The 22,132-nt window shown below is 53.8% G+C and overlaps 5 protein-coding genes across 5 annotated transcripts; 3 read left to right on the forward strand and 2 right to left on the reverse strand.

Moving 5' to 3' along the window:
- Positions 1 to 976: 976 nt before the first annotated feature.
- D7B24_006606 (uncharacterized protein) lies at positions 977 to 4,903 on the forward strand (the record flags this gene model as incomplete). The annotated part of the gene is made up of 4 exons (XM_028640732.1): positions 977 to 1,279; positions 2,950 to 3,405; positions 4,417 to 4,537; positions 4,584 to 4,903. The coding sequence occupies 4 exons, from the start codon at positions 977 to 979 to the stop codon at positions 4,901 to 4,903; spliced, it is 1,200 nt and encodes a 399-aa protein (XP_028495118.1).
- A 3,895-nt stretch (positions 4,904 to 8,798) lies between these two features.
- Positions 8,799 to 9,434, reverse strand: D7B24_006607 (uncharacterized protein; the record flags this gene model as incomplete). Its single annotated transcript, XM_028640733.1, has 1 exon — positions 8,799 to 9,434. The coding sequence occupies one exon, from the start codon at positions 9,432 to 9,434 to the stop codon at positions 8,799 to 8,801; it is 636 nt and encodes a 211-aa protein (XP_028495119.1).
- A 1,036-nt stretch (positions 9,435 to 10,470) lies between these two features.
- Positions 10,471 to 12,209, forward strand: D7B24_006608 (uncharacterized protein; the record flags this gene model as incomplete). The annotated part of the gene is made up of 6 exons (XM_028640734.1): positions 10,471 to 10,673; positions 10,913 to 11,247; positions 11,691 to 11,708; positions 11,767 to 11,863; positions 12,019 to 12,051; positions 12,119 to 12,209. The coding sequence occupies 6 exons, from the start codon at positions 10,471 to 10,473 to the stop codon at positions 12,207 to 12,209; spliced, it is 777 nt and encodes a 258-aa protein (XP_028495120.1).
- A 2,146-nt stretch (positions 12,210 to 14,355) lies between these two features.
- Positions 14,356 to 15,897, reverse strand: D7B24_006609 (uncharacterized protein; the record flags this gene model as incomplete). Its single annotated transcript, XM_028640735.1, has 5 exons — positions 14,356 to 14,993; positions 15,086 to 15,230; positions 15,302 to 15,493; positions 15,541 to 15,551; positions 15,810 to 15,897. 5 exons carry the CDS (start codon positions 15,895 to 15,897, stop codon positions 14,356 to 14,358), a joined length of 1,074 nt encoding a protein of 357 aa, XP_028495121.1.
- Positions 15,898 to 17,418: 1,521 nt separating this feature from the next.
- D7B24_006610 (uncharacterized protein) lies at positions 17,419 to 17,975 on the forward strand (the record flags this gene model as incomplete). The annotated part of the gene is made up of 3 exons (XM_028640736.1): positions 17,419 to 17,466; positions 17,498 to 17,908; positions 17,952 to 17,975. 3 exons carry the CDS (start codon positions 17,419 to 17,421, stop codon positions 17,973 to 17,975), a joined length of 483 nt encoding a protein of 160 aa, XP_028495122.1.
- Between the last annotated feature and the right edge of the window lie 4,157 nt (positions 17,976 to 22,132).

Consider the following 22,132-nt stretch of genomic DNA (forward strand, 5'->3'; position numbering starts at 1 on the left):
CGCCCGGTCTCCCTCCAGAGCTTCTTTTCTCCTATATGAACAATGTCCATTCGCAGGTCATCTCACGGAATGATGGGGGTTATCCAGATCTATGTACCCGAGGTTGGAGTGCGGGTGCTCGGCAGCGTCTTGCAGTCAGAGGCTATGCTCTCATCTACCAGGTGCGAGGCCTCTTCTCCCTTCCACCTAGACTGGTCGTCATCACGAGTCTACCCCTACACACAGGTGGACATGTTCCCAAAGTAGTGACCCCCTGATTGAACAGACCCATCCATGTGCTTCCCTGCAGGATTGCATGAAAGGTATACCTCACGAGGTGCCAACAAGGCAGACTGAGGAGTGACTCGTCACTGACTCTCAGGCCGTTGCAATTGCCTGTTATGGCAGGTAACAGCAAGAAATCGTTCCACCGTCAGGGGTGAGAGTGAAGGCTGGCGCTTCTCGCTGCGAAGAAAGGGGCGTGGGCCAGTCTCACGGGTTCCAACGGGTTACAGCGATGTCAGGGTGCGAGTGCCCCAGCTTGTGACGTGCTACTCCTGTCGTTCCGCGCGCACCATTATTGCCTCCTTGGTGGCAGACTAAGCCGCTCGATGGCCACTTCGATGGAAGATCCATCATTGGCTGCGCGCGGTATCTGGGCAAGATCAAGACAGTCCTAGTCAGAGTACGGGGTATGCCTTTCGAGGTATAAAGTGACGTTAGCGATTGCACCACCTTTTCCTGTGTACCATTTGCTCTTCTCCTTCTCCTCGCCTTCTCCTCTAGGCCTTCCTTTTCTCCAAGCCATTATGTCCTCCACGATAAGTACTCCCCAGCAATCTCTCATAGAGTCTCCTAAGAGGCTCTAAAGGACACATCCGTTGGCCACCCCTTCAGTCCCATCCCAATCTATATAAGCAGCGATGACGACGGTACTGAAGGTGACAACGATTCTATTGCTTCTAGAGTAGAGAGAGATCTTCGTAATCGACAACACATGGAGCGCGGCACTTGCGATCCTGAGCGTCGCCAGAATATGCGCACCGAGGTCGGCTCACAAAGCCCCAGGACCAACATTAAGCCCCAGAGAAGGTCATATGTAAGGAGTAGACGCTCTCATGATCTCTTCAGCGACAGGGCCATTTACATTTCCAATTTCCCTCAGCCCGTCACCCTTGCCATCTCTACAAACTGGCACACGACAGATAGGGAAATTGACCAAAACACAGACGACGACAAGTCCACTACCGATTCGATGACCACTGTAAATGCGGTCGACGACCCTCGATACCTTGCCGAGGTAGCGGCCAAGATACTTATGGAGCTGGCTGACGCTGCTGAGATGAAACGAATGACATGTTCCCAGCCACCATACACGTCATTCCAATGTGCAACCGAGGGATCCTTCCCAGCATCAGAATGTCCGCACCTTCAACCCTCTGTCGGTGTTTCAACAACTCAGAAAAGAGCAATGCTCGCCGGACGACCTTATTATCCATGGGATCAATTACTTGTGGAAGATCGCGAGAGATGCTCTCGCGCTTGTCGCCGTTTCTCTCTGCTCGATCAGCCGGGTCCGGCTTTTCGGATGATTTTTGAACACCAGCAACAGACATGGACTCCACAGTTACAAATACGAAGTGGGAGAATTGGAAACAAGGTCGCCGTGGAGCCCCCTTTCGCATGCGACTACGGATACAACATATCCATTGGGCGCAATGTGATTATCAGCCGGAATTGCACAATCAACAACGCCGGTCGAGTCACTATCGGGGACAATTGCTTCCTCGGGCCCAACATCTCTATTCTCACGCTTCTACCAACCGACTCCAAGAGCCCCAGGACGAGTCATAACCTGATAACAGCTGCGGAGGTTAGGATTGGGGATGGATGCTGGATAGGAGGCGCGTCCACCATTTGTGCCGGTGTATCGATTGGCCAAGACAGTAGAGTCCTACCTGGCGCTGTTGTGACAGAAGTGAGTACTTGTTCATCACGGTAATAGAACCCGCTAACTCTATTCCCAGCATGTCCTCCCCAACACCACGGTTATTGGAAACCCTGCCAAAGAACTCACAGTCGAGTTTCAAACGGCCTTCAAGTTTGACTTTTCGTTTGGAACGGGAAGAACCAACTGACCATGTACTGAGGTGAAGTTAAAAAGGGATTTCAAGTGATGGAACATGGTTGGATTTCTTATGGATGCCCTTGATCGTGCGGGTTGCTACCATATATTGAGTTAGGACAAGACATGGCCCTACGACATCGCTTACATAAATGCGCCATTCCGAGCGCGACTTAAGGGGTATACGTCATACCTCAACTCATCCTCGTCGGGGTTCCATCCTGGCCCTTTCATACTGCCTACCGTACGCGTTAGCTTCTAGGGCAGGCAGCTGTCTGCCAGTCACCACCCCCCCCCCCCCCCCCCCCCCCTTTCCTCGATGTATGGACTTGACAGCGAGTCCTCGTCCCTACCTTAAGCATTCCGTTGAGTTGACCTCTACCGTCGAGACTGCGCACTGCAGGCTGTTACGTGGGCCTGAGGCCAGCCCCCCTGTCTGGCTGCTTGGCCCGCGTGTCGGGCGATCTGTTTGACATTGCGACTCTCCTTACGCCTCGCTCGCCGTCATCAACGATGGCGAAAAGGTAATAGACCACTATTGAAAGACCCCATCCCTGCTTCGTAAAATACCCTTCGTTCTCCAGTGCCTTTCTGCCGGCCAATCCTCCTCGTCGACTCCTCACAAGCCCGACAACAAGCCGAATACGACTGAAGGCCTACTTGTTCGTTTTGGGTCTGTTGTTACGGCAGAGAGGGATCAAAGGTATCCCATCGCCCCCCTTCCTTCTTGAGAATATGATATGGACCTTTTTAACGGCATACAAGATCCTGCTCGACCGCATTGCCATCAGGGCCTCGCTGTGTCGTCATTCATAGGATCCCTGACGAGTACCCTTTCTTTGGAGGCCAACGACAAGGATATCAGCGATGACGAGATCAAAGATAACAGGGCAAACGACAACGACGACACCAGTACCGATCTCAGTACTAGCGACAACGTCTTGGCACCTGAAGACGCGAGCGACGAATACGATATTGCCGATATCCCACCACTCGACGATGCCTTTGATAGGGATGTGGGTGATCGGAACCCAACCAACGATGGAGAGAAAGCAGACGGAGAGCCCGTTATCTATAACACAAGCACGGACGATGAAGCCCTCAACTTCGACCCGAATGACTGTACCGACGCTTCCAGTACCCTCAATCCCACCATGGTCACTCTCGACAGCCGGGAAAGCATTATCACCGAGATTACTGCACTCCGCGATCGGCTTACTCAACTTGAAGCCAAGATCAACTCAGGCTCTCATATTTTACAAGGCACGAATCCATTAGGGAAACGAAAGCAGATCGCCTCAGTACATCCCTATTCGAAGAAGCTAAAGAAAAACCACTCAGTCAATATCTCAGCAACACGAGCCTACTTGCAGGGGGTCGATGTATCGGAAAGCTGGGTGTATTCATGGCAGCGTGGGCGTGGCGCTCGCTGTTGGGTCAGAGAGGTGGGAGCGGGGAAAAGGGAGGAGGTTGACGGGGGATACCTAATGTGTTTTGGTTCTGACTTGTTCATCGACATTCGAGTGAATGCTGATTGGCTTCCAATCATGGTACGATTCAACCACGACAAGCAAGCTTTCGAGGGGTTTGAGAGCATTGGAGGCCGGACACTTGAGGTTGAGGATATGGTGATGATGCAGCTAATGTGTGGTGGCAGTGGTGAACACGTTGGTTGGATTTTTGAGTAGTCCGTTCAATGTCGTCCATCAGAGTCGATCTCCTACCAGGCTCCGTTCACCTTGTCGTTGTGTTCCTGTCAGAGGTTGGCCGGCCAACCGTGTCATCTTGCAATCTCAGCCACAGCTGTGGCTCCCAGTCGGCGATACGCCTCATGCAGTCACCAGTGGGGTTCATTGAGAGAACATCAAGCCAATCATATCGCGCTGAGACAGGTCCCTACTGAACCTGTCTCGACCGGGCTGAACACAAAAGCACGGGCTATCACTCTCATTGAAGATTTGTAGCCTGGTGCCCGGCTTATTAAGATGCTGGGGTCGCGTTCGGTCTGCCAGCTGGCAATACGAACGTAGTGAGGCAGAATGCAGTACGTACCTGGCCACTCACCGAGCGGCTTTGAGCCAATGAGAAGTGCTGGAAGTGGGGCACCCGTGTTAAATTGGTGCGGTACTTATATCGGGCTCACCTGGAAACGCGAAGTCACGTGCCTTGTCTGAGCCACGATGTACCGCCACGACCCGAGGCTGGCGCCAACAGCTCCTCCATACATGTGATGCGACGTGACGGATCCCCCTACCTTACAACATTATCTCGAAAACGACGCGCCCACTATGGCAGATCGACATTGGTCGCAGATCATCAAGGAGCACCCCATCGGAAAAGGCCTCGAGGCCTTTAATGCTTCATTCAAGTCCATCTGTACGAACCGCGACATTCCCTCCCACCCAGCAGCGCTGGGGAAGCTTGACGACGATGGTAATCCAATCCCACTCCGTGGTCCCACACTGCTGACTCTCAGCAGAACTCCAGAATATTGCCCTTGTCCTTCTCTCGACGTTACAGATTTTGCCGGCGGCACGTCAACTTCAATCTAAGACGAGCGGAAAGCACATCTTCAACGACCTGTTGACCCTCAACGCAGCTGTTGTCTCCGATGACTGCAACTTCGACAGGATCAGGCCCCTCTTAAGCTCAGCGCTTACCGAAGATCCAGACGACGCCCTCCTCTGGGGTCACATGCAACGCAGTTGCCGAGTCCACTCCGCCACCCCGATCGATAGCATCCTCTCTCCAACAAACCCCATAGCTCCGCAACACGAGCGGCTTCGCGAACTCATCTAAGCATCGCAAGTACGTAGACCTTATGCTCAGGGAAGAGCTCGGCAGAATATATATCGGGCTCCCTGGATTCCACGAGGCATATTTCGGAGGTGTAGTCGGTCTTGATACAGCGTCTCAAGCAATATTCCAGAAGTACGAGGAAGGCAATTGCCCTCTCTTTCGCAAGGGGTAGACAGGATAGCCGAACGATGCAAACCAAGACGGCGTACTTAGCTGGTTCGCGGATATCAGCCAAAATCTGGCGGCTTTCGCAGAGTCATTTAGGCCTACTCTAGACCATCGAAGACCGCTAGCACAGCCCAACAAGCCGATCCGAGGTTCTACCGCAGAACGCAAGCTAGACATCGGGTTCGTGAACGATCCCTAGGCAAGAAGCGACTCTCGATGCCGCTAGTCACAGATACTCGTCCCCGGAGAGTTAAAGAGCAACCCATCCACCGACATCGCCTCCAAAGCATAGCTCGACTTAGGGAGGTATGCGAGGGAAGTTCTTACTGCTCAAGATACGCATCGCTTCGTCTTAGGCTTTACCATTTACGGGTCGCTCATAAGGATATAGATATTTAACCGGCTAGGGGGGATCGCATCCGAACAGTTCGATATTAACCAATAGACTGTAATTCGTATTAACGGTCCTTAGGTTCCTCTAGATAGACGAGGAAGAGCTTGGCTTCGACCCTTCGATTACTGCAGAAGATAGCAAACGGGTCATCAAGATCACACGAAACGGCAAAGCAGAGCGACTTATTATTAACAAGTTAATGAAACGCGCGCCCTGCATCGCCGGCCGGGCAACGACATGCTGCAAAGCTTATCGCGAAGAAGACCTATAAACCAAATTCGTGGTCAAGGATTCATGGCAATACCCGGAGCGTGACGAAGAAGGCGAGTTACTCAAGGAGGCAGCTAGCAAGGGTATAATTAACGTCGCTCAGCACTACCACCATGAGAATATAATTATTCGGGGTAAAGTTGACGATATCCGAGGTAATATTCGAAGGGGACAGAACGTTATAGAGGCGAGGAACTATCGGCCGGAACGTTCGGTCATTTCCTGGAGCACAAGTACGACAGGACCTCCACGAACAGGTCGGAGCAGCACCGTAAGCGTGAAGCGGTCATCGAGCCAGACCGGCGCCCCCGTGCCGCCTAGTAAACGGTCTTGCTCGGCATCACCAACAAAGGCAGGCAACGAGTCATCCCTAATCGGATACACAGGCGCGTCATCCTGCGCGACTACGGAACAGCCATCTACAAGGCAAGCTCCCGATCGGTTTTACTTACTGCGCTAGAGGGCTGCGTTAAGGGGCATGAGTCCTTGCACAAAGCAGGCTTACTCCACAGAGACATCTCGATCAGCAATCTCATAGTTAATGAGGACAATACTAACTCCTCTTAGCCATTTTTTTTGATCGACCTAGATCTAGTCATTAAAGAGCATCGTGACGGTGCGTCGGGAGCAAGAGGGAAAACGGGCACAAGAGCGTTCATAGCGATCGGCGCGCTTCTAGGCGAGCAACATTCGTTCATGCACGATCTCGAGTCGTTCTTTTGGGTCTTGTTTTGGATATGCATCCATTATAACGGACCGGATGAGAGCAGAGTCGTCCCGAGATTTGACAAGTAGAACTACGTCGACCCAGAAGAGCTGGCCGGAATGAAGCTGGGCGTTGTGGCAAAGGAGGCAATATTCTTGAAGACAATCACTGATAATGTCACGCAGTACTACGAGCCACTCGTCCCACTTTTAAACGGGTTGCGAACGACTGTCTTCCCTGGAGACAAGCCGTGGGAACAGGAGGACGAAAGGCTCTACTCTCAGATACGACAAAGGTTCCGGGAACAGCGGCACGACTTGGAGTGAAGACTAATTGGAAAGATATTACAACTCGTCCACCGCCGCACGAGACCTTGATGCCCTACGAGCGAAAGCTGGGATAGATCAGGATGTCGAAGCATGCGAAGCTTTGCCAACAGATCCTGGCTGTTGCTTCCGTTGTGTATCGCCCCATCTCATTAAAGGAACTGACTGGCATATCATTGACTCGCTCGCCCGCTTCAGCAACAACAATGCAGCCTCGTAAACAACCATCGGATCTTGCGGCTCCTTCCTGGCTCTTCAGGAGCGCGTAGTGTTTGTCCACAGCACGACGTTCGTGCACTCTAGATTGAAGCTGGTGATGCAATCGACCAAGCAAGCCAAGACAGGCTTAGCCTTAAAGTGGACTCAGCCACAATATGATTGGCTCAAGATACGCATTTTAACCTACAATCATTACTCAGCGAGGCGCCTCGTTATCAATCAGCCACAGCGAATCCCCCGTTGTGGCTGAGGTTCAATATTTCGTACCCCGTTGACACGAGTGTCTCTGAGCAGCCTAATCCAACAAATTGACGCCCAGCAACCAAGGCGACCAGAGTTCACGTGCCCAGTCGCCTACTGCAACGCTCTCTCCGATGTTCCTCAAGACGCGACACGATACAGACTGTGAATGGTATCCGAGAGGGTGGGCTAGACATTATCGTTGAGGACTGTTTGGAGAAATGCAAGCCCCTCTTCCGTTTGGAACGGGTAGTTCTTGTCCGCAAATCTCTCCACCATTCTGCCGATGTCCGCATCATCGGAAGAGAAGGCGCCATCATTTGAGACGGCCAAATTGATGGCTTGCTGGCCCATTGAAGTAATGCACTGGCAAACCAGTTTCATCAAATGGGCTCAGCTGTAGATTTTGCGCTGGAGAAATATCGGGCTCCTGAGGTTCTTGGGCAGGTTCGGGCGGGGTTATTGTCTCCAAGTGGCACCTGGCTGGGTAGGACTTGCAGCCTCAGGCTGCAATGGAAAGAAAGTAAGGTGATTAAAAGCCCGAACAGTCCCACACTGATTAGTGCTCCACCCGTCTTGGGCTTCCCTTTTCCCCATTTCTCTTCCATGGCGGCCAAAACCCACTATATGGTCATCATCTGACTCCTAGCGTTCGTTCCCCTCCTGAAGCCTGTTTTCGCGCTAATGAACCCGCAAACTTGCAGCGTCCACTACCACTGCCTACCCGAGTTCACGAGCAGCCTCCTCAACATGAGGGCGATGTCAAGTCCCCGGAGGATACAACCACACACCGATCCCCAGGCCGATACATAGGCCATCCGCACGCGCTTCCCGCCATCAAGTAAACAGGAAGACGGGCCTTGGCGATACGAAAAAAGGCGTGGAGACGAGCATCAGTGGCACGACGGGCACCGACGACGGGAAGGTAGCAGCCGCGAAAGCGTTGCATCTACAACGCCGAGCTCGATCGTTTCTGCGGCAACTGTGATCCGTTACCTCCCTGTGGCCAGCACGGGGCTCCGGCCATCTCTTGGGACCAGGTCGAACAAGATCCAAAGAACAGGCTTCTTACAGATTCCCTCGCGGCAGAAAAGCAACATCTGGCAAGGCTCGGTGAGTTACACCCATGCGGAACCAGAAAGTCAGCCATCTAAAGGCGCGCAAGGTATGCCTGTCACCAGAGCACGCGCTCTCTGCCCGCTGGAAACGACTCGGGTTGCTGAGGGAGGCGGATACAAGCGCACAGTCGAGAATGCCGGCGAAGGATGATGTCAAAAGATATTGACGGTATGCCCCACAGCCCGCAGAGCGGACATCTCACGTCCCGGCGCACTATGTACCTTTCAGTCGCAAGCAGAACTCTCAATTATGCAGATACTTGTGTAAACACGCTTCATTCTTGCCGTACAGAAGACACATTCGCTACGATGCTTCGCGATAGCGCAGTATCTGACTTCTTAACCCGGTCACCATGGATTACTCTGCTGGTTTGCAGGCCGTCGTAATAGTCCTTCTGGTCGTTAGTGTCTCTGCTGATGTTGCTGGTGACAATGCTTCACGGAGAGGGAAGACTCATATAAACAGCTTAGTCCGTTTCAAGTCGTTCTCAACTCGGCTCAGAATCTCATATCTAGAGTCAGAGAAGGGCAAAACCTCCCAATCTATCTGCTCCTTCACAATGCCCTCAATCTTCTCAATAAGTCCCTCGACTGGGTATGGGCCCAACGTATTTTCCTGGAGACCGGTGAACCCAGCATTCTTCAGCTCCCTCCATGTGTCCGGGTAAGCCAACAAGGGCAAGTCCTTTGCCTCGCCTTGAGCGTCCATGTGGGACAAAAGTTTCCCAGCGGGTTTGGAGTCCGGGCGATCGGACGGGACCTCGGATGGAGGGATCCAAACGAACTCGCGAACCGTCACCGCCCCCCCAGGCGTCAGACGTCCATACATCAGGCGAAGGATTTCATCCCGCTCGGTGATCTTATTGCGCATGTTCACCATACTGACCGTGGCAAGATCGTGATCATCCATCTGCCAACATGGATCAATGACATTCGTAGACAGGGGAGTAGGCTTCTCCAGGCTTCCACCGTAGACGGCTGCTGTCCTGTGAATTATATCTGTCAGATGATGGAACCTGTGGCAGGCAACATCGTAGCTCACATATCGGGCTCGAGTTTCAATTCCTCGACGGGAAATTGCTGCTGACATGTTAACCGCCGTTCCAAATAACAGCCATGATCACATACAGCATCCTGTCGGTTCTTCTTCCTGCTTGGGAGACAGTCTGTGAAGAGAGAGCGGACAGTGGAAAGAATGATATTCGGCAACCAGTAGGGTGCATGGCGGATGAGAGTGGGCACTTTGTCGTTCTCCATTTCGCTTGATGGGCTCTGTTCCATTTCAACGAGTGAAGGAGAGATAATGGACAAGGACGAAGCCGCAGTAGGGACGAAGATATAGGCAGGGACGAGAATGCAGAGAGAACGTGGAGAAGCAATCGGTAGCCGCGATACCTATACTCATTCAAGCCGTCAGCCAGACCGAAAAAGGGAAGGCCATGTCGTCGACACCTTCGCTCCGGCACGGGTGCACCCACGTCAGGCAGATGGCAACCGATTCGCGCCCTTCACGCCAAGGTGGCTCGCACGCTTCCGCTAGTAGGCTTTCTTTTGCTGTGAGCTGGTCGCGGTGCGGGGCCTGGCGGATTGGTACGCCCACCATCAAGCTTACCATCGAGGCAGTACCCCTGCTTCAGGGGTGATCTCATCCGCGGCACCGAAGCCTGCATCCCAGGCCTGCTGGCTCGAAGGACAGGGCTGCAGGGACGCAGCATCCTGTGACCACCACCTCCACAAGCGAGCCGTCGTGAGCCTGCGATCGCCGTGACGAGCCTGGACTACATGAACGTGCCGAGATTGGCTCTCCGACCCCTTCCGCTCTGGGCCGCCGCGGAACACACCATCCTGAGCGGGCGAAGCCTATTCCCCTGTTGACACGTGTGCAGGATGTGATTGTCGAACCGACACCAATAGTATATCTGTCCGCCACTCCCGACAGCCCCTCTATGGGACCACTCCCATTCCCCGCGTGGTCTTCCCATAGCCTTCTTACCTTCCTTTGCGCTCATCTGTCACGTCTTCTTCTCGCATCCACGTTTCACCTCCCCTCCCGTGGCACATCGATTGCCATTCAGAATATCCCTTCATACCGTTGTCCCTCAGTATCGCCCACCCCGTCCTTCGAAATGGCCCGCACCCGCTGGCAAACGGGCAACTCCAAGCCGCGCATCTTCGACACAGTCAACACCGCTTCCGTCAAAAAGCGCAGGAAGACCACCAAGAAGGAGAGGGCCCGTAGTGAGGACGGTCCCGTCCCCGAGGTGCATCTGTTGGACAAGAAGCTCCCATGCCCTTACTGCGACAAGACTTATCGTAAAGTCGATTATCTGTAAGTGTCGTACCGGACATGACGATGAGATGAACTGATCTTGACTTCAGCACCAGCCACCTCCGAAACCATGCACCGAAGCTGATTTACTATTGCAACTTGCCGGGCTGCAGCAAGACTTTTGTCCGACTCGACTTGTGCAAAAGACACACGAATCGCCATGTCGAGAAAGGCTTGGAAAGCAAGGGTTTTACGATGAGACACGTCTCTCCGATCACCGATCGTGATCCCGGTGACAGCGTAGGGTCAGCGTCGCCCGAGACGAACCTCACCGATGCACAGTCTACCGACATGGACGTTCAAATGTATACCGACAATGGTGCATCCCCCCTATCCGCAACCGGCCATCCGCAACCCGATTTGTCTTCCTCCACGGCTCCCTTTGTCGCCACGGAGATAGGCAACCTACCTGACTTCGACAGCCTGGCACCATATCATCCGCAGAACAGGGCCTGCGTCGACGGAAGAGCGGCCAACGTAGCTGCTGACTTTCCCAAGCAGACAAAGTTTAACCCATACTCCTTCATGCCGATATCCTATGACGAGCTCGGCCACGACAATGTCGCAGCGCTAGGTCAGCAAATAGAGCAATATTTCAACTTGTCAACGGGGGATGCCTAGATTGGAGAGCAACTCGCTTGAAGGGGTTTTCCAGATCAATCAGAGCCCTTTTTTATTCCCCTTTCTGTCGCTCAACGTCGGTCGCACTTTCCTTTCGGTATAAGAAATAGAGTCAGCTCGCAACGATAAGTTCTACAAAGACGTTGCCCGCGGAGCCGACGGGCTTTATCATTGTCCTTTTGAGGAAGACGGCAGCTGTCGTCACCAGCCATCTTAGCGGGCCCCGTCAGTCAGCGCCAGACCTCGGGTTCTCGCACTTCGTGATGTTGTCCCAGGACGACACATTGTAGGCCAGCCACAAACGACATCAACAGGTTGCATGGCGACCCACATAATTGGGCCGTTGGCGACGGACGTCAATTTAGAGCACCCCCGCTTGTCTGTGCACTTGGCCAGCGAATCGTGATGGGGAACGTGCGCACGCGCAGCGCCCCAGTCTGTGTTGTGCAAGGCGAATGACAGGGACACGTAGTGTACCGCCGCGACCAACCTGTGCGCGTGCTGCGCGTCTTGTTAAAGGAGGGAAGTCCAGGGGGACAGCACCCGGCCTACGCGGCCCCACGTGCTCCGTACAACCGCCTCACTTTCCGTCTCGGGGTGTTCGCGCCACCGGCGACTGGGTCGACTGTTTGGTGTAGGCGGCCAGCTCGCCAAGGCGCCGAGACTTCTCTGCCCACAACCGGACTCGGGGGTCATCTCCCAGTCTCCACTGTTTCGAATGCAGGCTGCCCTGGGTCGTCGCCAACGGTAAACAACGGTAAAGCGCTCCCTCTTGTCTCGTGCGGGCGGCCTACTTTTTTGCAGCTGACAGGAACGTGACGCAGGGTGGGGCTACCTCCCGCCAGCTGGCCCCACATGTCCAGTCCTCCGTCAGAGCTGGACGCCCTGGACGAGTCGGCGAGCCCAGCACACTGACCGTTCGGGTGTGCCGCGAAGCATCCGGTCGAGGCGCCAAGTCGGCGACCGCACGCAGACCAGGTGCAAGGTTGGCCATGAACGCAAAAGCAATCCTACAACCTCTTTACATTTCCAACGCAGGCGTCATACTAGCCTGAGCGTGGCAGGCGGTGCGGTAAGCTGGCATAGGCTCGGCTGGTGTGACATCGTGCGCCTGGCATCCAACACGCCACCCCAATCAGCTAGTCGCAGGCGCTGTTGCTGCGATCGGCGTCCCTGTAAAGCAATCCTTTACCGGTCTCAGGGTGGCTTGTTGATGGCCAGCTCGAGCCATGGCAAGGGCGGCCGTCGTCCGTGCCGCCCCCTGGTTTGTCACGGGTGCAACTGATATCCCTACCACTCCTTCGTGCCCTCGACCTCGATTCTAAGATCATCAAGACCATTATTGTCTATTTAACAAAGCCTTTACGTCGAATAGCACCTCGAATTGCCCTCACGCCGAAACGCATAACCCCCCCACCCTGGCAAGCCCACGACCATTCTTGAGCTCCCCATCAAAGATACCATGCCCCGAAGACACCATAGCGCTTATACTGTTGAGCAAAGCGACTTCGTTGCATACGTCCGCATCGATCAAGACATCAAGCAAACCGCATGGAAGGAAGTTGGCAAGAGGTTCCGGGAGCAATTTGACGTCAAACGCGTAGACAGTGCCGTACAAGCTCTTTTCCAACGCAGGAAGACGACGATCCCGGACACCGACAGAAAAGGGCGCCTTCAATTCGATGACAGGGATCAAGTACGGATGATTAAAGTCAGCGTAACGACTGACTGGAAAGCTGTCGGCTTGCTCTCAGCATATCCAGAGCGTGCTATCCGGTACTCATGGGTGACTGACAAGGACAAGCAGAAAGTGAAGGAGATTGGTGAGTCCCCGGGGACTGTGGACGCCTATGCAATAAGCTAACGCTTGCTAGGTCTTTTCAGACAACAGCAACTCGATGATGCGACAGAGAGGCAACGGAAGAGACGGAATGAACAGTTTCAGCCCTCCCCTCAAAATTGACATGGCCTCATCTCGAGCCTGAGTGTGGAGGGCGGAAGGGGGTCGGGGGAATACTGTATGGGCAGGATTGAGGTCAAATCACTTCGAGTCATCCTCACATCGATCATCATTCTGTCGCTATAATCCCGTGTCCCCATCTCACATCAAGCCCAGGCGTTGTGCATGGTGATCCAACTGATTGGGCTATGGCGTATTGACATCTATGTTGAGCTCCCCGCTTGTTCGTGCACTTGGCCAGGCCGCGGCGCGGGGACTCCCCCGTTCACAACCATTGGAAGCGAACCCCTCGCATAGCATCCATCAGCCTCCCCTGTTTCGAATGCATGCTGCCCTGCGGTCGTCGCCAGCGTCGAAGACGTTACATCGTTGCTCGTCGGCATGCTGCCTGCTTGTGATGGATCTCGGCTGCGGACGAGGGGCTCTGAGTCTTGAAGCGCTTTGTTGGAGGCAGTCGTGGATCGGGCTATGTTTGCGTGTGGCCGTTAGCTCAAGTCGGATCGTGGACACCTCGCTGTCGACTTACCTGGCCATGAACATGCAACTAAACAGCCGCATTGATGACAGAAACTTGAAAACAGAGGCGGGGACAACTCTCTCATCGGCTCGCACCCGCATGTCCAGAACACCCTCCGCCTGGTTGGGGCTCTTGATCTCTGCTGGGGTATCCGTCGCCGGTGACGTCGGTCGCGCTTCGTCCCTATACTGCGTTAGCACCGTGTCGCACGCCGCCACGGGCGGAAGCCTACGATGAGTGCCGTTGCGCCGCCCAGGCGTCCTTGGCCCCAGTGCCAGCCGTACACCAGAAGCCCCTCTTGCGCATGGCTCGCCAGATCTTGCAGGCTCTGTGGAAGTTTTGCATCATCTTGTCGCACGTCGATTGAAACCCATACAGCTCGCGGCCAAAGGTAATAGAAAGCTTGTGGTCGATGTAAGGATAGGACAGCCAGAGCAAGAGCACTTGCAGCTCTCCCCATACGAAGCGCAGTAATGTTGTGTACGCCCGGGTGGCGGTGAAGGCATCCTGTTTCGTGCCAACGTCGGGCTCTCCTGCTTCTCTTATTCACGTCAGTCGACTGGGAAAACGACAGCCATGGGGACCTACGTTGCGTCATCCCTCGCTGCCTTGGCGTGCTGGGTACTTTTGGCTTGCGGAGAGAAGATCAAGTAGAAGCCCAGCCCGAGGACGACTGCGACGAGAACGCTGATGAGTAGCGCGTATAGGAAGCACATCTGCGTTTGGAGGTTCGTCGCGCTCATGGCGATGATCGACGGCACTTTCAGCAGGAAGCCCTTGAGGAAGGCATTGGGCGCGTCGGATTTCCTGATGGTCCTCTGCATTGGGCCGATTGCTGCCTCCTTCGGTTTGGTTGTTACCTCTGTCAGGTCGGTTGCTGCCTCCGTCAGGTCGACTTTTGCTTCCCTCGGGTCGATTGTTGCCTCGACATCGGTGGCACTCGTGGGAGCTGCATCTTTTCTAAGGGCTTCAAAGGACGTGTAGTCCAAGACCAACTCCACGGAATAATCCCAAAGAGAATCCAAGAAGTAGGGAGTGGCAATCGTGATCCTTTCAACCCAAGCCTCGTTGGTTGATGTGTAGAAAAGGAGGACGAGAGGGAGGAAATGGCCCAGGATACAGATGACGAGAGTCAAGAGGAAAACAAGCAGTGCCAGCATTTGACTCGAAGTCAGGCGGCTACGTTTCTCCTGTCCCCCCAGTAGAGGGGTCGCTTCGTTTGCTGGGGGGTCTTGGGAGTCCATCAGGCATCAGGCAACCATATCGGGCGCGGACCGCGAGGTCCTTGCGGGGGGTGCTCCCTATTTGGCTCACCGACGAGAGCCATCGCGTTTGACCCTGGCACTGGTACAGTCAAGCTGCATCTCGAGGTGGTTCGATGCATCGAATGGAGCAGCAGAACGGTGCAGGGGAGGTGCATCACCCTATTAGGTGTGCAGAGGTAAACGGCAATGTGTTCCTCTCCAAGTGATTACTATACAAAAGCAAAGACAATGCGGTAGTTCTCCCAGTCACCCTTCATGAACGTACGGAGCTTTCACGTCCATTGCAAATCCTCAGATCACTCGCCTCGATCGCTTCTAACAAGGCAACTTTTGTAGCAATATACTGTAAGGAGTCGTCGATGGCCTCTATATGCCAGGTTGCCTCATCGCGGAGCTCTTGGATCAAATCAATGGACAACCCCTCTGTCACCTTCAGGACAGTCTTCCAAGCTTCCCTCTGTATTGATCAGTTATGGTCAGGGCACGAACTCTTTGCCTACTCACGATTGCTTTCTCTACCTGTTGATAATCTCGTCGGGAACGTGGATCACATTGATAGAGCGTTTTGTAGCGGGCTGCCGGATCAATCCAGCGATAAACGTCACCTGGCAGTTCTCCGATTCTCCTGACAGAGCTTCCTGAAAGCTTCGAGAGACAACTCTCGGCCAGATCGTTAACCTGGGAGGGGGAATATTCGGGAAAATCAAAGAGATGACGGATGAATGTTGTGGCCGTGGACACCTGTCGCGAAGGTAGCGCCCTGTTTTGCGCACGACTGACCGGCCCCACGAATTGTGGTATTCTGTGGTGCGTGGCGGCCAGCCTGTCGAGTTTTCGGCTTGTGTTCGGAGCAATTCCCATGTCGAAGATATTCTTGACGCACGATTGCGATCTCTTGCAGGAAGGCAACCACGTAGGGTGTGCATGCGTCCTGCAGTTATATGCCTGGACCGTCTGGGGCCCCGCTGACTCGGCCCGCGGGCACGAATCCTGGATGTGTCAGTGGAGAAAGGGGCGTCCAGCCCGGTGTGATCGGAGGGATGAGCTGACTTTCATGCTCGCCTTCGCACACCACACGGACGCGAGACTAGCCCTGGCCATTGAGACAATCTGGATATCGTTACTAGCGGCTCGATTCGATAGCGAGCGGCCTCAAGGAAGAACAGGGATCGGACCAATTATAATATATTACAAAGACCTAGCAGTCATGGTGATCATTGCAGCCGAGTACAACTAGATATCACCCGCTTCCCCATTTCGTATCTACGCCGAACGTCCAGCTGAGATCGTGATAATCGATCCCTACATTTAGGACATTGCTCCTTCCTTATATTGTATGAGGACCCAGCTGCACATGATGTTGAATCCTGACCCAATTAGCTGGGCTTGTCAGCAACACCAGTGTGTACCTACTTTGTTCAGGGGGTTGAGCGGAGTGTATGGAGCTTCGTGCAGAAAGTGGGAGGGAGATGAGATGGACGTTCACCGATGATGGCGAGGCTGTCTAATAAATTATGCATGCCAAGGGCCTCGCAGCAGCGATGGGAAGCTGAAGCTTACATGACCTCAGCTCGTGACAGCGATGACGAGGTGATGCCGGACTGGGTGTCTTCTCCGATAGGAGGCGTGGGGGCTGCTCCTGTGTCTCGGAGGATATCGCTGTAGGAGACTTGCGGCACTAGATGGCAGACTGCGTGTCCTTGATGGTCTGTCTCATCGAGTCGACGGGTGAAAGCTTGGGGTGAGGTCAAATCAATGCCATCGACGGCTTAACCCCTGTCAAGAGGTGCAGGTCGCAGGGTTTAGCGCTCCTTATCACGGATTAGCTTTCCTTGGCTTTCGTACAAATTCGTTTCCAAGGTGCCCCAGAGTGCCCCAGTGCCTTGCAGGGTTGTATTGAGACATGCGCCATGCCAGTCTCGGCTCGGCCTGTTCTCGTACCGGGACACAAAAATGATCAGAAAGCGACTACTTGCCGTTCGTCTCTCTCTAGACTTCTTTCCCACGCAAGAGACGGCCATGCTATGGGCAAATAAACCTTACGCATCCGTCATGAGCGCAGGCTACATTAAACAGCTAGAGCAACTTCAATTCGTCTATGGGACTGCTCTCATCATGGTGAATCCTTTGGATGGTCTCCACTCCCAACGGGCGGGCACCCCAGCGCCCTAGCGCGCCTGAACAAGCAATGTCCAAGGAAGAGGCTGGGATTCTGAAAATCCCACAACATACCCATTTCCCAACTCCACATATATAATCCAGTTCGTGCGCCAGTGTCGAATCGCAGCCGTGGGACTTCAAAAGTCCCAAGGTCTAGTCGTAACTTGGGATTTTCAGAATCCCACCGTCCTCGATTGACTAACGGACGGTTTTGGTTTCGCCATGCCGCTCGAAGAAGATCCACATTTCCAGGCGTGTAACCCGAGCACCGTGCGCTATGTTATTCGTACTGACTTTCCAGTCTCTCCGATGGCTCGCGCGTCAGCACCCGGCTGTCAAACGCAGCATTGTTAGGGATTGCCAAGACCTAGTTCTCAGGGACAACGAAACGTTTGTTAACGAGTATGAAGCGTCACCAAACACCTGGCAACCCTGGCCTGAGAATGATTCACTACCACTCAGTATTGCCTTCGACACCACAGACCTCCCCATCCGCCCAATCGTTGTCCTGCATTTGTTCTACTGCTACGATGCGAGTGACAAACAGCTGGAAACCTTCCACGAGGACCTTCGTGATCTCGGCTACGGAGTCAAGATTGAGCGACTCAGGACCGTTCTTAGAGAAGGCAAGGCGTATGCGGAACTGGCGAAGAAACTGCCAGTGGAGTGGTCTCCCTTCGACCTTCCTGCAGACCGGTCGCCGACCAGGCAAGTAAACCACCCGAATGCTTGCACTTCGCTGACGAACTGCACAGTTTTACGAAACTAAGCAAGACTGAGATACCGCGCTTGGTGGGATTGCTTCGGCTTACGTGTCGTGGTAGCCCGGCTAAGAGGACGATGGCCGCTACTGTTGGTAAAGCTGTGGGAAAGCACATGGAATGTGTGAAGGGCAACCCGGTTGAGCAGGCGGTTCAACGCAAGCGTAGAGAGAGAGCAGGGTCGAACTCATCCGCATCGCCAACCAAGAGACAACGGCGTGGCTGCCCGAGGTTCCCTCCTGAGGTAATCACGTTGTCAACTGGGCTCCTGACCATGAGCTAACATGTGCCCGCGACAGATTGTTCACTCTAGAGAGGGGTTCGCTCCACCATCAATAACAAGTGGCCCAGTGTCGGCAGCGCCCCCCGGCGATCGTCAGAAACCTGACATTCCAACCGTGAGTAGGCTCTCTAGGCCCAGACCTTCGCGTTGGTGACAGCTAACGTCCAGTCAAGATACCATCCACACAGCGAATCCAAGAACAGAGTACATATCCTATCATCTACCATCCAGGGATTGAAACCCTACCCAGGAACATCACACGAGCCCAACCCGAGATGTGGCCCAGCGGGGGCTCTCCAGAAGACAGAGCGATCGAGGCAGTACCAAATCCAGAGAGAGAATGTTCGCCATCTGCTTCGTTTCCCCCGCAAATGCAGCCCTCAGACAACACATTGCAGGATCATGGAAGTGGTGTTGTTTCTGGCACCATGGGAACACATGGTGTCGGAGACGGAACAGATTTCCCTGTCGATGAAATACCTGACGCCTCGCACACAGCAGACCAGTTTTGTGACCTGTATGGACTCACTGAGCCTTCGCAGCGCGCCCATCCCGATATACCAACACAAGCACTTTGGTTCTCCTCGGATCCGTTCGAAATGCACCACCTGGCCGAACAAAGTGGAAGTCACCAGCCTGATCAGCTAGTGTTTTACTGAAGGCCGCAACAGGGTCTCGACACTCGATTGTTGGATTGGCGGGGCTAGGATGTATGATGACGAGAATGGCCATCTGATGCTCCCTCAGAGGAAACCAGTCGCAGGGTTCTAGAATAAAAGGGATCTTGATCATGTCCCCAAGGCATAAGCCGTGCTCGAGAAGAAACTTGGTGATTTCGAGGAACTCCCGCCGTCAGCCAGATACTCCTACACGCTTGTTGGTGCGTACGCACAGGGACTGGCGCCACGATGCCCTCTCTGATGAATTGTATAGCTTCATCCAGAATCGGCCAGAGAGAAAAGACCTCTCGTAGAAGTCTTCTGGCTGGGCAAAGCCCATATGCTTCTGAGGCTGTATCTCTGAGTTTCTGACATTCCAAATTCATCGGAAGACTGAGGCTCGAGGTTGCCGCTGGGAACGGATTTTTGTCGATATGGCGATCATCGGCAGGAGAGTTATCGATGGCGGGAGGGTCGTTGTTGTCATCGGCAGGGCGATCGGCAGGATCGTGGGTAAGTTTGTCGGTAGTAGATCCATCTTTCGGAGGGCCATCGGCAAGGGGCCCATCGATAACTGTTCGAAGCCATTCATGCATGATTGACGGGGAGAATTACAGCACGCATGGAGGGACGGAGTCAGATTTCTCGCAAATGTTGAGCCCCACTTCCCGCTGCGGGCCCAACGCCACATTATTCCTGCGCCACAGTGGCTCATTAACTCCGTCTCTGGAAATCGGCCATCAACTATGGTCCTTCACCGTCCTTCGTTTCCTCTGCGTCTGCAATGTCGTCGATGGGGTAGGAATCGCCATCATCGTCCTTTCCCTGTTCATTCTGACCTGTCTGGGAGTGTTCTTCGTTCGAGGACATGATGGAGGGTTTTTAATATGTGCCAGGGGATACTGTTTAGGCTGAGAAGCTCTTGATAATTGAAATGGGTCTTACCGAAAGGCAGCGATAATAGATCGAAGATATTTTGTCATGGAGTGAAGAAGAGTTATTGTTACAACGAACTCCTGGGGTTCCGTAGGACTCCAGATTTATATCCTTCAAGCTTCCAGAAGTTTGCAGTCTGGCAGGTAGTGTGCACTGTTGAGCTTGGCAAGCTTCTTGATGGTTCAGCTACAATTCGTAGACAAGGATCGGGCAGGTCTCCGGTAACCGCGGTGGTGTCGTACGTGGCCCTCCTATTTTGTGTTATCATGAAGTGCATGTCATCTACGGACCAGGCATCTCTGCTTGCATGTCATCTTGCAGGTCTCGTGAAGCCTTCAATGCGTGTGGCTGTCGCTGAGTCTGAATGTGATTTCACCCCCCGACGACGATGCAAAGGCCGGCTACTGGCCGCAGGGTCGTATAAGGGGGTCGACCGGCCGCGTCCTTGGAGAGACCGTGGAGAGATTGGGTGTTCTGGTCACGAAGTACGTAGCTTTTGAGGCCAGGCCTCAACTATCCTCCCTTACCACCACCGCGGCTACCTGATCGTTCGCCAGCGGTTCGACCGGCTGGCTTCACGTGAGCGTTCTAGCAGTGAATCCAACCAACACTGCAACTAGTTCCCGCAGAGCGTGTAAGTCCACGAGGAGACCAGTAAATCTTCTCGGGTCTGTGATGCGCACCAAACTGTTAACTTTGCACCATGTAGATGGCGCCTCCAGGTTTGTATACAACGTCAGCGGTCCGTCCTGCAGCCCATCGGACGCCGCATACGCAGGCCCGTAGGTCAAAATGTGCAGGCCATCGCTTGGTGAACTGGGATTGTATGCAGCTTGTCTGACATTGTTCCGCAACTAACGAAAATATCCTAGACAACTGGCTTTGTGATACTCATCGAACTACCTTGCCAGCAACGCCTGCAGGTCGCCGCGATCGCTTTCACCTCGTATAGGCCACGGCCTGCACCGACCAGCAGTAATTATGCAGGTTATTCACGCAGTGATCATGTCTGCAGATTGAACCTCATCACCACGAGGGCCCGGCTGTGCGGAGAGGCGCATGGGCGAGGAAGACTAAGCTAGCGGCTTGCTTCCGGCTGGGCGATACAGAAGGCGCCTCGACCCAACAACCGTCTTTCTATCACCCGAAAGACCTGGCCGGTCTCAAGTCGGCCAAGTGGCTCTTTTACAGCCGGGATGGCGACTGTCATTGTGTCTCGCCCCCGAGTTGAGCATCACGAATTCAAGCCGACGCAAACAGCATGCCGCAGGCTGATAATTAGACCATCTGGAAAATTGACTGATTAAGGCTCAAATAATGCGATTATGTGCTTGGTAAGAGCCCTCCATGCTTGAGTTGTCCCAGCCGAACATACGTCCCTTGGTAAGTCGATACAACTGAAAGCGGAACAATTAACGAGCTTAGTCATCATGACTTTCCCTTTCTGCTTTCCCCCATCTGCTTTCCCTCCTGCTTTCCCTCCTGCTTTCCCTTCTGCTTTCCCTCCTGCTTCCCCTCCTGCTCTCCTGCTTTCCCCCTCCTGCTTTCCCTCCTGCTTTCCCTCCTGCTCGCTCTCATCGGCGCCTTCCTGCTTTCCCGTCATGGAGCGCCCTGACATGGAGAGCCACGTCGCGGAGGAATTCTACAAGTCCTGGGACGATGGAGGCCGAAATTTAGAGGGAGTCTTCAAACTTGCGCGAGATAAGGTCGCCTCGACATTGTCGCTCGCTGACTACACCGGAAAGTTCAAATCGACTGTGGAATGTGTTTTCGGGGGAGGCAACTTTCATGCGGTCGTGTGGCCGTTGCTGGCGGGTGAACCTCGTCCACAAGATGTCAAGATTTTTATCGTGGCCTGTTTAATGCAGAAACAGACTCGCGATAAACTAGCCAAAAAGCACCGCGATGTTCACAAGGCTTTTCGAGCGATCTCTTTGCCAATCCTGATCTCCGAGGACGTCCTTCGAAAGTGCATTGAGATCATCAAAGAGTCTGCCCAAAAGAGCAACATTTCTCTGGCGCTTGGTAAGTTGCATGACACGACTCTGCGGGGTTTGGGCTGATGTTAGGCAGATAAAGCCCTGGAGGAGGAACTGGAAGGCCACCGTGATAAGGTACTCGAAAAAAATCTCAAAAGGCGACGAGAAGACGGGATCACGGAGTGGGGCCTCTACTGCAGGTTGGTCAACCCGCAAATTCGAGCTCTGATTATCCATGGTACGTTAGAAGATGATGCCACATCACCATTTCCACTACAAGTGACCGTTGGTTAATTGAATGTTTTCTAGAGGGAGCCG

Source organism: Verticillium nonalfalfae (genome assembly GCF_003724135.2).
Source record: "Verticillium nonalfalfae strain VnAa140/NRRL 66861 chromosome Unknown scaffold_48, whole genome shotgun sequence".
Classification (NCBI taxonomy): domain Eukaryota; kingdom Fungi; phylum Ascomycota; class Sordariomycetes; order Glomerellales; family Plectosphaerellaceae; genus Verticillium; species Verticillium nonalfalfae.